General features: G+C 39.3%; 1 protein-coding gene and 1 long non-coding RNA gene across 3 annotated transcripts in view; both read right to left on the bottom strand.

The window, feature by feature from the left end:
- Positions 1-7,152: 7,152 nt before the first annotated feature.
- On the bottom strand, positions 7,153-7,386 carry LOC143741776 (uncharacterized). The gene is made up of 2 exons (XR_013205230.1): positions 7,258-7,386; positions 7,153-7,226 (listed from the first exon to the last, which is right to left on the bottom strand). It is a non-coding gene; the product is annotated as an uncharacterized LOC143741776 (long non-coding RNA).
- Positions 7,387-9,032: 1,646 nt separating this feature from the next.
- The window catches only part of pawr (PRKC, apoptosis, WT1, regulator), a 72,161-nt gene continuing 69,133 nt past the window's right edge, over positions 9,033-12,060 (bottom strand). For both annotated transcript variants that reach the window (XM_077234227.1, XM_077234226.1), the window contains one exon: positions 9,033-10,149. In XM_077234227.1, the coding sequence (XP_077090342.1) occupies positions 10,063-10,149 (87 nt within the window). In that variant the 3' untranslated portion in view covers positions 9,033-10,062. The remainder of the gene's footprint in view (positions 10,150-12,060) is intronic.

The following is a 12,060-nucleotide window of genomic DNA, read 5'->3' as shown; positions in this document are numbered from 1 at the left end:
CAATATCATCAATTACACTCTTAACTTTTGAGTTAAAAGAATCAAGGAGAAAATCAACAGAGTCAGCAGATATGCTTGGTGTTAAAGATATAGCCTTCATAAATAGTACACTAGTGTTCTCATTTAAGCACCTCTTCTTGACAGACACAGATCTAGCTTCAATGGCAGGAGAGATCAATATATCAAAGAAAATACAAAAATGATCAGACAGTGCTACATCCTTAATAACAATTGATGAAATGTTTAGACCCTTACTGATAAGTAAATCTAGAGTGTGTCCACGATTATGTGTGGGTCCATGTACATGCTGAGTCAGATCAAAAGTTTTTAAAACAGTTTTGATTTCTTTTGCCATATTGTATTTTGGAGGCCTGTAAACAATGATAAGTAAAATGCGTGGAGCACCTTTTAACACAATACCCAGATATTCGAAAGACGGGTAATTCCCAAATGATATTTGCTTACATTGATAGACATCTTTATAAAGAGCAGCTAAACCTCCGCCTCTTCTGACAGCTCTGCAGACACTCATAAAAGTAAAGTTAGGAGGGGCTGTTTCATTGAGGACTGTTGCACTGCAACTTTCTTCTAGCCAAGTTTCATTTAGCAACATAAAATCCAGGTTGTATGTGGTTATTAAGTCGTTGACTAAAAGTGATTTATTTTTAAGTGAACGGATGTTTAAAAGTGCTAACTTAACAGTCTTACTTTTTGTCCCCACAGCAATCTTGGTATGTCGTGTAATAGGCACCAGATTAGGTGGGTTTGCTGTACGGCTTTTGAAGGCCTTAGACTTTCTATCATGTAATCGAACAGCTATAGAAAAAGATACAGGCACACTGGGTTCCTGCTTGTTCTGTAAACATTTGAGAAAGTTATTGTTATCATAGCGGGGACCCGACACATATCACTGAGAGCTGGTATCAGTTGTTTTTGGTTCACCTCGAGCCGCTGGAGGAGGGTGTGGGCCCTGGCGCTGTGGCAGAGGCCGAAGAGCTCTCACAGGAGGAGGGGGAGGGCGAGCTGGGCCCGTAGGCTTTGGTGGTTGTGGGGCCTGGCGTTTTTTGGTTGGTATCTGGGGGCTCGCAGAAAAAGAGTGGGATAGTCTAGTTCCAGCATGCACCAGTTGTTCCATTTTCTCTGAGAAGCACAGAAGTGGAGATGCTGGAGAGAGTGATAACGTTTCCGGTGAGAGGAATTGTTGCTCTGGTGTTATTGGAAGCTGTAATATGCTGTTCCGGTTTCCCTGGCTGTTTTCCAGAAAGTCGTCCTTGGGTGCTGTATCTTGGAGCAGTGCTGGTATGTCACAGTCTGTCTGTGGTGAGCTCTGTGGGCAGGGCTCAGCTGAGATTGTGTCCGTGAGCGGAGGTTGTTGTGGCTGAGTGGTGTTATCACTGTCCTTGTGTGATGTGTCAACCGCATGTCCATTCAGGTGCTGAAGTGAAATCCTGTGGTCATTCATACTGTATCCAGGTGTGTGTGTGCCATTCAGGTTGAGTGGATTGGCACACATTGGAGAAGGATGACGGAGGGAGAAGTAGATATTGTCCTTTAGCACTCTTGAACCAAGTTTGTTTGGGTGGTGGCCATTCTGTTGAAACAGTTGCCTCTGACTCCAGAAAAGATTGAAGTTGTCAATAAAGTTCACTCCTTTTATATTGCAGGTTTTTTGCAGCCATGTATTAAGCCCAAGCAACCGTGAAAACCTGTTTGTTCCTCTTGCTGGGAGTGGTCCACTGATGAATGTTTGAACTTTCAGTCTTTTAAGTGTTTCAAAAAGTTCATTGAAATCCTTTTTAAGAAGTTCCGACTGCTCTTTATGAATATCATTCTTCCCCACATGAATGATGAGTCGATTTGCAGTCTTATGTTTCATCAGAATGTTCTCAAGTTCCCTGTTTACATCAGATGTTGTTGCTTGTGGAAGGCAGCACGTTGTTGTATCCCTGCTATTAATGTTTCTGATTACGGAGTCGCCCACTATCAGAGTCCTGGGCTCGGCTGCACTGTGAGCTGAGTGCCGCTGTCTGGTCGACCTTGAGCCCCAGTTAGCATCAGTGTTAGCTACTGGCTGATTCAGTCTGTGTGCGGTCACATTCATCAAATTTGGGGATTCCTCATTCATTAATACTTCAAATCTGTTCTCAAGATGTATAGGCGGTGGTAGGAGACCAGTGTTTGCAGTCCTTGTCAGAGCCGTATCTGGGGTAGAGGATGCTACTGCAGTAATATGTGATCCTCGTGACAATATGATGTCTCGAGTGCCTTTGGGTCTCGCACCCTGTTTGTGCCATCGATTAGTAAAACGATCGGCTTGTTTCTCTACACTCAGTATGGCCTGTCGAGAAACACTAGATTCATGGGACTCACCGGCTGTATGCTGAGGACGTCCATGACGAAGCTCTGTTGTGTGTTCCGTCTGGTTTGGTGGTCCCGCAATTAACTTTGTTTCAAGAATTGCAATCCTTTGTAAAAGTCTGTGGCAGTTGGAGCAGCAAGTAGATTCCAGAGGAGGCATTTTCTTATCCTTATGAATGTAGGCAGTTGTGTTTTCTCTTCCCCGGAATGTAAGCTTTCAGTGGGAGGCTGGTCGAATAAAATAATTCTGCTTTTTTTGTAGTAATCCAAGCGTTTGAGCACTGTGCTGATTTGCTGAAGTTAAAATTAGATGATAAAAGGAGATAAAATTTAGAAATATAAAAGCGATAGAGCAAAGCGCGGAGCAGTAAGCGAGAGCGTCCGAACAGTAGCTGAGCAGGAAGTGAATCGAAGTAAGACTTTCGTTCATCTTCGGATGACGTTCATCTTCGGAACACGAATTAAGATATTTTTGATGAAATCTGAGAGCTGTCTCACTCCTTCATAGGCTTCTATGTAATTGCATCTGCCAGCCTAGAAAAGTTAGTAAAAACATAATTAAAATAGTCCAAGTGACTACAGTTGCTCAATCTTAAGTTTATCAAGCGACGAGAATAATTTTTGTGCACAAAAACAAAACAAAAATAACGGCTTTATTCAACTATTCATTTTCTTCCGTGTGGGCCTATGATGTGAGTTCACGAGAGCATGCGCGAGAACTGAGATGAAGTTCATTTGATGGGAAAGTGTGAAAGGTAAGCCATTTATTTTGCGGCATTGGTAAGGCACTTTTGCGTTCTCTCGTTGGTTTTTCACAATTCGGACATTAAGGAAATGCACACTTTAGAACCATTTTAAACACTAGGCTACATCGAGACCCAACTGTGTGTCATCCTCTCAGTTCTCACGCATGCGTCGTGGCGCTCTCTTGAACTCATGTCAGAGGCCCACACAGAAGAAAATTAATAGTTGAATAAAGTCGTTATTTTTGGGGGGTTATGCGCACAAAAAGTAGGCTATTCTTGTCGCTTGTTAAATTTAAGGTTGAGCCACTGTCGTCACATGGACTATTTTAACGATTTCTTACGAAAACCTTTATGGGCCGGCAGATGCAATTACCTTGCAGCCTGTGAAGGAGTGAGACAGCTCTCAGATTTCCTCAAAAATATCTTAATTTGTGTTCCGAAGATGAACGAAGGTCTTACGGGGTTGGAACAACATGAGGGTGAGTAAATACTGACAGAATTTTCATTTTTGGGTGAACTAACCCTTTAAAGCTTACATGAAAAGTTTGCTAGACCTGAATAGTGTTCATAAACGGCTGTTGAGGCAGCATTCTAGAGGCATAGACCTAGAAACAGTATTTATGGCAAAGATGATATGTGTTTCACAACAAAGTGGATAGGGAATTGTGACTGCTGCTCTATAGGATGCTGACCATGGCCCATGACTGTTGGTCACCCCTTTCCAAATCAGTGGCAGTAGGAACTTAATCTTATAACAATTTATAGCTGCATGCATGGAGAAAATGCCTTTATAAAAGTAGTGTAATTAGAAAATGTAAACTTAGTGGAGTAGCTGTGCAACCACATTTATGTAAGGGTCCATCATATGCAGCTGTCTGCGATTGTGAATTTTATCCATGTCTAAAATATACAGAATCATTGTGCATGTAGTGTATAAAACCATGTACATTTATTAAATGTAGCTGTGGGGTAAAATGTGCCAGTGATGCGAAATTGATAGGAAATATTACTGATTATTAAAATTTATATTAAACAATTTTGAAGTGACTCTTTCTGCAGGTTACATCATAACCAAATGTACAGTTTATGCTGTTACTTACATTTATGTAATTAATGGGTCTACTAAATATTGAGAGAAAATCTGTGGCATAGGACTGGTTTTGACCGCAGAAGCAGAATCCCGCCTGTCTCGAGGGTGTTCTCATCCAGCTCCCAGTTTTCCATGAGATTTTGTTCTGTAGGTCTTAATTCTAAAGATGTGAGAAAATATATATTTTTGGTATGTATGGCATGGCTAAGATTTAAGCAACCAGAGTGGAGTGTGAATTCAGAACTGCACTGTCAAACATGAAGCATCTTAAGTAGTGATCGACCGATGTATCGGTTTACCGATATTTTTCCCGATATTTAAGCATTTTCCCATAATCGGGAATCGGTTTTGTAATATCGGATTTTCCGATAAACGGCGCCATCTTGTGGCCGTTTTGAGAATTCCGCCATTGCAGCCCGTGTCTGATACACATCTAAATATACCGCTTTGTGGAAATTAATTATTTATTATCTGCACTCGCGATCGCGGTTGAGTAAAGTATAGCCTAATGTTATAGTTATGTGTAAATGCATAGATAAACAGCACTTTGTCATAAAGCATTTCATGATCTAGACCGACAAAAATATTAATAATAATTAATAACATACTAGTTGGAAAATGCAATGATGAATATGCTGTTTTGTTTTTGTTACTTTCCTGATGATATAGGCTATTCCAGCTAATATTATGCAGTGAATTAATATTACCCAGTGAATTATTCCTCACTCTTAGTTTAAACCTATTAAACGGCACATAAACCTTCTAAAACTGTTTAAAATGAATTACATTTCTGCAAAGGTGATATGACTCCCCTGTCAATTATGTTTTTCCATATGAAAACATTAGACTTTTAACATTTATTTTGCCTATTGTTAACATTGTTGCTGCTGATGCTTATAAATGATATGTATAATTTAGATATAAATTATATAATGTAATAATATAAATGTTTTTATTGTAATTTGATTAGTTTACCATTTATGAAAACAAATAAACATATCCAAATATGTTAGAATAGTTTTTGTGCTTTATTTTATTACCTCATCAAAGCTTTTATTTTTAAACAAAGACACTTAGTAACAGTGCACTTTATTTTTTAGACTCAGACCGCTCTATTTATTTGTGTATAAATATAAAGGTTTTTTTTTGTATGCAAGGAGGGAGTGATTGTTATAAATAAAATGGTTTGTTCAGTTCATTTGTGTTGTAATAATTGTGCCAAAAACAGAAGTATAACAGTAAATAAATATCGGTTCTGCATATCGGTTATCGGGCACATACGTATGCAAATAATCTGTATCGGTATCGGTTATAAAAAATCAATATCGGTCGATCACTAATCTTAAGAGTCCTCAGAAGGGTGAGATGTCAGGTTTGTTTAGTAGCCGGTGTTGCTCTGATGAGACAGTTTGTGGCTTTTGTAGATTCACTGCTGTTTGTCTCTGTAGCGTCTCGTGTTGCTCCGTGACTAGATGATCCTCACTAATAGTTAGGTGGTCCATAGTTACTCCTGATACTGATACTACTAGCAGGAGCGTGATCTGATTTAGTTCTCAGTCATTTCACAACGGCAACAGACATTTTGTCAGGTTTTATTGGATCAGTCTTTTTAGGCCTACATCTGTTGGCGTCCGTTGTTGTTGGTCGGCGGCTCTCGTTTGCCGGGTTGTGGAATGTCTGAGATGTGACTTAATGTAATCTGGTGATTGTCGGTGTCTGTCTGTGCCGTTGGAATCGGCCTTTTGAATGACTTTTAACTTACGGTGAAGACAGCCTTTTCTGCCGCAGCTTCAATTAAAGTACCCCTATTATGCTATTTCAAAGGTTCCTAATTTTATTTTGGAGGTCTCCTACAAAAAGTTTACATGCATCAAAGGTCAAAAAGCACTTTCATTTTCTCATAATATACATTAGGCTACACATCACCACATTTCTCAAAGACTCGAAAACAACTCATCCGAACATTCTGTCAAATTGAGTCAATTTCAACATGCCTACTCTGCTCTGATTGGTCAGACGGCCCATTCTGTAATGATTAGTCTACCACTCACAGAGCTTGTAAAGGAAACGCCCATTATCATAACTGAACTTCATCTCCAGAGGCTTCCTAAAGCTCAGCGATTGTACACACTGTAAAGACAGTAACAATGAAATGAAATTTTACCATATCAATCCGAGCACTAACGTTAAGGACTGATGTAATATTAATGTTGGTAAAACAAGTCTTGGTCCATCCTTTATTATTACTCAAAGTAGCAAGAATGTATTAAATTTATCTGCATTAATGGACACAATTTTAGGTGGAATAGTGGGGCACAGCTATCTTTTGCAGTAAGACAGTAATAACGTGAGTTAGCCGGAGACCTACACAATATAAAACACAAAACAATGTATTTTGAACACCCTGTAGACAATCTATACATCATTAATTAAAGTGGGTACTGTCCCATGTTTAATTGATAAGCGTTTTGTAAATTGCATTTAGACCTTGTGGAGATCTGAAAAGCAATCGTTGAAAGTTTACTCCTGTTGTATCGCTATAATACTTCTAACCACTGAACCACTTTGGAAGTGTTTACAAAGAGAATTTGCTTTTGCAGAGCAGAAAACAGTGTTTGAGGGCTGGTGAAGTAGACGTTCGCCGGCAGCCAATGAAGACCATAGGTGGACTTTATGCAAATTTGTTACATTGTAACACATGAATATTGCGGAAGAAAGACTGGAATTACTGACAACTTATTTCGGAAGTTTAGAATCGATTGTTTCATTTGGGAGACAATGACTTTATTTATGGTGCACTTTGATCTTGTAACTTTGCAGACCTTTGCAAAACCAGTCCTATGCCACATATTTGCTCTCAATATTTAGTAGACTAGGCTAAATTTTATATAAATGTAAGTAACAGCATACACTGTACATTTGATTATGATGTAACCTGCAGAAAGAGTCACTTCAAAATGGTTTAATATAAATTTTAATAATCAGTAATATTTCCTATCAATGTCGCATCACTGGCACATTTTACCCCACAGCTACATTTAATAAATGTACATGGTTTTATACACTACATTCATAACACTGATTGAAAGTTAACACAATTTAAACTTACTTCAACTACTTAGTTACTTTATAATATCACCTGGAAGTATGCAATAAACGCAGCTGTTCAGCACAAAAGTAAACACTGAAATATTTACAAGTAATCCAAATGTGTGAACGATCACAAGTTTGTTTGCAACTTCTCTGTCACGTGACCATGAGGGTTGCTGTGTCAGTCCCTCTCTGATTCACAAAGCTAGTGTTTAGAGTGTAAAAACCGAAAATTGATTTGGTGATAACGGAAATAAATAATGAATCAATTAAAATCAATTGAATTTAATTCCATCAAATTTGAATGGCTCTTAACGAGGGCGTAGGACTCCCCTGCTAGTTTGAACACTGTTTTAATGAAATACATAACGCATGATCATGATGCAGTGAATTTAGCATGAGCTTCCATCATTTTTATGACCACCAGGGTCTGTTGACATCAGTACTTAAGCAACAAATAGTTGTAAAGGTGGAGGAATGTTAAAAGTTCAGTAACGGATGCGTTTGCGTCTCCAGTCTTCCCAGAAGAAACCACATGGCTCTCTCCATAAAAATGCTAATCCAGACGCACGTCTGTCCTGGAGCAGCAAAGTGGGGGAGATGAAGCAATTACTAAAGCATTAGCGCGATAGCAGACGTTCCTCTTGGGGTGAGGGCTCTAATGACCACAGAGGCGTCGCTTTATTAATATGCAGGAGTCCCTGCATCCTCTAGATAGCAGAGCCTTCTGCTCTGTAGCCTCTGATTGGTTTTATGAATGCCTCACGATTTCCCGCGGCGCCAATCTGGGCCTGTTCTATTCACAGAGGACTGAAATCACACAGCAGGAAACGCTGGGTGAATGTTGTAAAAAGTGTCAAGATGATGTCAGGATGAAAGTTAGCCAAAAATCAAGATAAAGCAATTCTACTTTGCATAGAGTAAAAAAAACATAAACTTGTGACAAGCGGTGATTCTCAAATTTCATGCAATTTAAAAGGATAGTTCACCCTAAAATGAAAATGGTCATTATTTAATCATGTTGTTCCAATTATGACTTGCTTTGTTCTGTGGAACATAAAAGAAGATATTTTGAGTAATGTTTGTTTCTTTTGTATGTTTTTGCCCATACAATGCAAGTCAAGTTAATGGTCACCAAATTTGTTTGGTTACCAAGATTCTTCAAAATATCTAAGAAAGTAAGGGTGTTCACACCTTGTAGTTGGATCAAAAAAGAAAACGATGCATGTGTGGTCCTGGTTTGCTTGGAGTTCACACTGTCAAGTTTTTTAAGACTAAATCTAAAGGAAATTTAATGAGTAAATTGTCAACCTAAATCCTATGACTAGAAAACCCAGGTATGCTTGAGCATTCTGTCCTTTTTAGGATGGCTTCTTGTGACTCGTCCTGTTTTTGGTTTGTTTCGATGTCTTTGGTCCATGTTGCGTTCATATTTCAGTCGAACAGCACTAGAGTCCTTTTGGAAGCAGACCAAGACCCACCTTTTTAAAGGGTCTCAGCTTGGTGCACACCTGGGTTCAGATGGCAGCGTTCAATTATTCAAAATGAACCGCACAAACAGAGCAACCGCACCAGTTTATTTTAATCAAACCAAACCTACTAAGTGCGAACACACCCGACATGAAGGCCAGTAAATTATGTCAGAAGAGGTATAGGCCTAGATTTTATAATGCCGTCCATTTGGTTAGAAATAAATATGGTTAGGGAGAATTTGATTAATAAAAAAATAAAAAAAATATTGCATGAAAGATTTTTATGCAAACTTTTATTCAATTGCATTACGTAAAGCAATGGGAAACAGATATCTTCCACCCCTATAGTAAAAAAAAAAAAAAAAAAAGATACCCCCTTAAATCACTTTGCACAATACATATCATTAGCACTGTAGATTAGCTCAATATAGATAAGAACCCCAAAATGGTGAGCAAACTATTGCAGTTTATAAATGTCATATTGCGGCCTTTATTGGCTACGAGAGGCCGCACGAACACACTTAACGTCTACAAATGGGTCTAATTAATTGAAAATGTGCAGCAGCAGCCTAGACTACAAGTCACACTAACCGTACAGGATGAAAAGCTACAGCTATTGATACCACGAGGTTAAACCACATGTAAACATTTGAACAGCGTGTAAAGTGATCAGACAATAACAGATAATATTCATTACAGCATTTGCAAGCTTCAAGCCAGAAACCTGTTCATAGCGTCACGCTCAAGGCCGAAAAGAAAAAGGGGCAGGTCGCAGACGTGACGGAGTTGCACCAAGTACCACCAACCGCCAGGGAGGATCGGTTACCTAGTTTAAAATGAGGCCACAAGTTGAGATGCAGGCTACTGTCTTATCAGGCACTTTTTGGGACTCATTTCCATGGGGTAATAGAATTTTTGACAAAGGCAATTGTAAAAGAAAAGGAATTTGGTGCCACACCACGTACATTCAAACGCATTTCTTCTTTTCGTTGTCTTGCATAAGCCTTAGAAGGACAGTCAGACAGGCCTATGTACACGCACATTTACATTAAATAGAGGGCAAGTTCTTCCGGTAGAAGAGGGAGGCCTCGAGTAACACGACGTCAGTGGCTCGGTTCCACATCCGGAGGTCCAGGTTCTCAAAGCCTCACCATGTGCGCATTGTCTTCCAGAGAGCAACAACAAGACAGACAGACACAGAGCAGAACACATAAAGGACAGCGGCAGCGGGGTTTTTCAACCAATCCCTCCGGCCGCCACAGCGAAACGCAGACTCCATTTGCAGCCGTCCTCGGGGCACCGGGTTTTACCTGGTGAGTTGGCCAACCACTTTGAGCAAGGTCTTATTTTCCTGTTTTAGCTGCTCGTTCTCATCTTCAATATCATCCAGATCCTGAAAAAGTTAGAAAGGTAGAGAGAGGATTACTTTATTTTCCATCACAAAAGAAAGGAAGCTATGATAGCAGGCCATTTTTTTTCAAAGTGCAACACGCCATCTAATAATGCTGTTCTCACAAAACACAAGGGAGACGTGATCCTGGATGGATTGTAATAGAGTTGGTTGTTGTTGTTAGGGTGTCACAAACAATATGGTATTTGTAGTATAAGATCGTATGAAACAGAAATATGTGATACATAGGGCTGGGGCGGTATGGATTTTCCCGCGGTATGGCGTTAAACCGCTTTAAATACAATTAAAACGCTTAAATACAGCACAATTTGAAAGTCACATTTTCATCAAGCAGTAATTTGACATGAACCAAACACTGAATAGATTTCCTTATTTAAGAATATTCTCATATACATTTGCATTGAATTCATCATTTTCAGGAGAATATACATTATGATGTTCACATTGGAAATGAAAGATGAACACCTTTTGCAACATGTCTTAATTACAAATATTACACTCCATATTTATGTTTACATAATATAGTGTTATTTTTTATTTAATCTATGTCGATTATATGAAAAGTGAACAGCATGAGTAGGATAGGATCATAAGATCGGTCAGACACGATTTTGACCACTTTATTAAGTTTTGTTTGGTAGAAAGCCTTTCTTTAAATTAAATTTCGTTTTGTATAAATTGTACCTTCATTTTAATCACTGTTTCATTAACAAATTGCCTGGAATTAATAAATAAGAAGCAAATAGCAGATATATAATATGGAGGACATGGAAGCGCCGGTGCGGTCTCTTGCGCGTGAACTGGAGCTCGTCTCATAAATGAACCGAAACTCGGCGTAGGCTAGGCCTAAATGTCTACTTTTAAACAAAATTCAAAACGAAATGATACAATGTTAGGCTACAGTAGCCTAGTCAGGTAAGGTCAGGTTTGCCGATGTGCGTTAGGCTATTATATTTATCCCTGTGAGCCGATCGGAGACGAAGTTCACTGCTGATATTGGGGATACAACATAGCCAATATACTAGGGACTTTAGCCTTTAAATATCTTTGCTGCATTGGATCAGTGTTCTTTCTAGAACAGCCAAAAGCTTTCTAGCCTCGTGGCAGCAGCGCCTCGCATTGTTCATAGACCTTAAAACAGTCAGCGCCGTGGATGCGGTTTCGAAAATTGATCAAAAAACGTTGGTGCGGGTGGATGGCGGACAGATGATGAGTTTTGTGATGAGGTTGCGAATGAAATAATAATGGCCCATCCGCGCATCTCTAATACGAATGGAATGTTATTATTTGTCATTGAACACTACGCTCCTCAATTCGCGAAATGTCAGATTTGATCCATCTTTTAATGATAAAGGGGGTGGCCATCAATATATTTATGTTTAAGGACATTATGGAATTAAGATAATGTCTGTACTATGTTATGATTGTACTGTACCATTAAATACAATCGTTGCTAAGTCTGCCGTCTGCACACTTTACCTCAGAGCATCCGTTAACTGAATGAATTGAGACTATCACCTGAAAATCAGAGCCGTTAAATATGAAATACGATAACATCAGCAATTTTCATTCAAGCAGCTGAGTTCTGTAAATGAATGTAAAACTAAATGTATATTGCAGCACAGGGTGAAGTCAGTATATAAATTAATGACGATTTGAGACAAATAAATGTAAATTTAATATAAAACTATGTAAATGGGGCTCTGTGGCGCGGCAGGGTTTTGAACAAGGTCCTGAGCCGTTGCTGGGCGCCACGGACAGGCGCCGAATGGCGCCGCTGGTGTGTGTGCACTCAAAGAGAATAATGTGTTCGAATTTTAAAGACATGCGCTGCGCGACGCGGCGCTGCGCTTCTCGTCCGGTGTGCGACCCCCCTTTAAGTTTTGTTTAGAA

Source organism: Siphateles boraxobius, unplaced genomic scaffold (assembly GCF_051911475.1).
Source record: "Siphateles boraxobius isolate OS27281-9 unplaced genomic scaffold, OSU_SipBor_1 19, whole genome shotgun sequence".
NCBI classification, from domain to species: Eukaryota; Metazoa; Chordata; class Actinopteri; order Cypriniformes; family Leuciscidae; genus Siphateles; species Siphateles boraxobius.
This window is presented reverse-complemented; position numbering and strand designations above follow the sequence as displayed.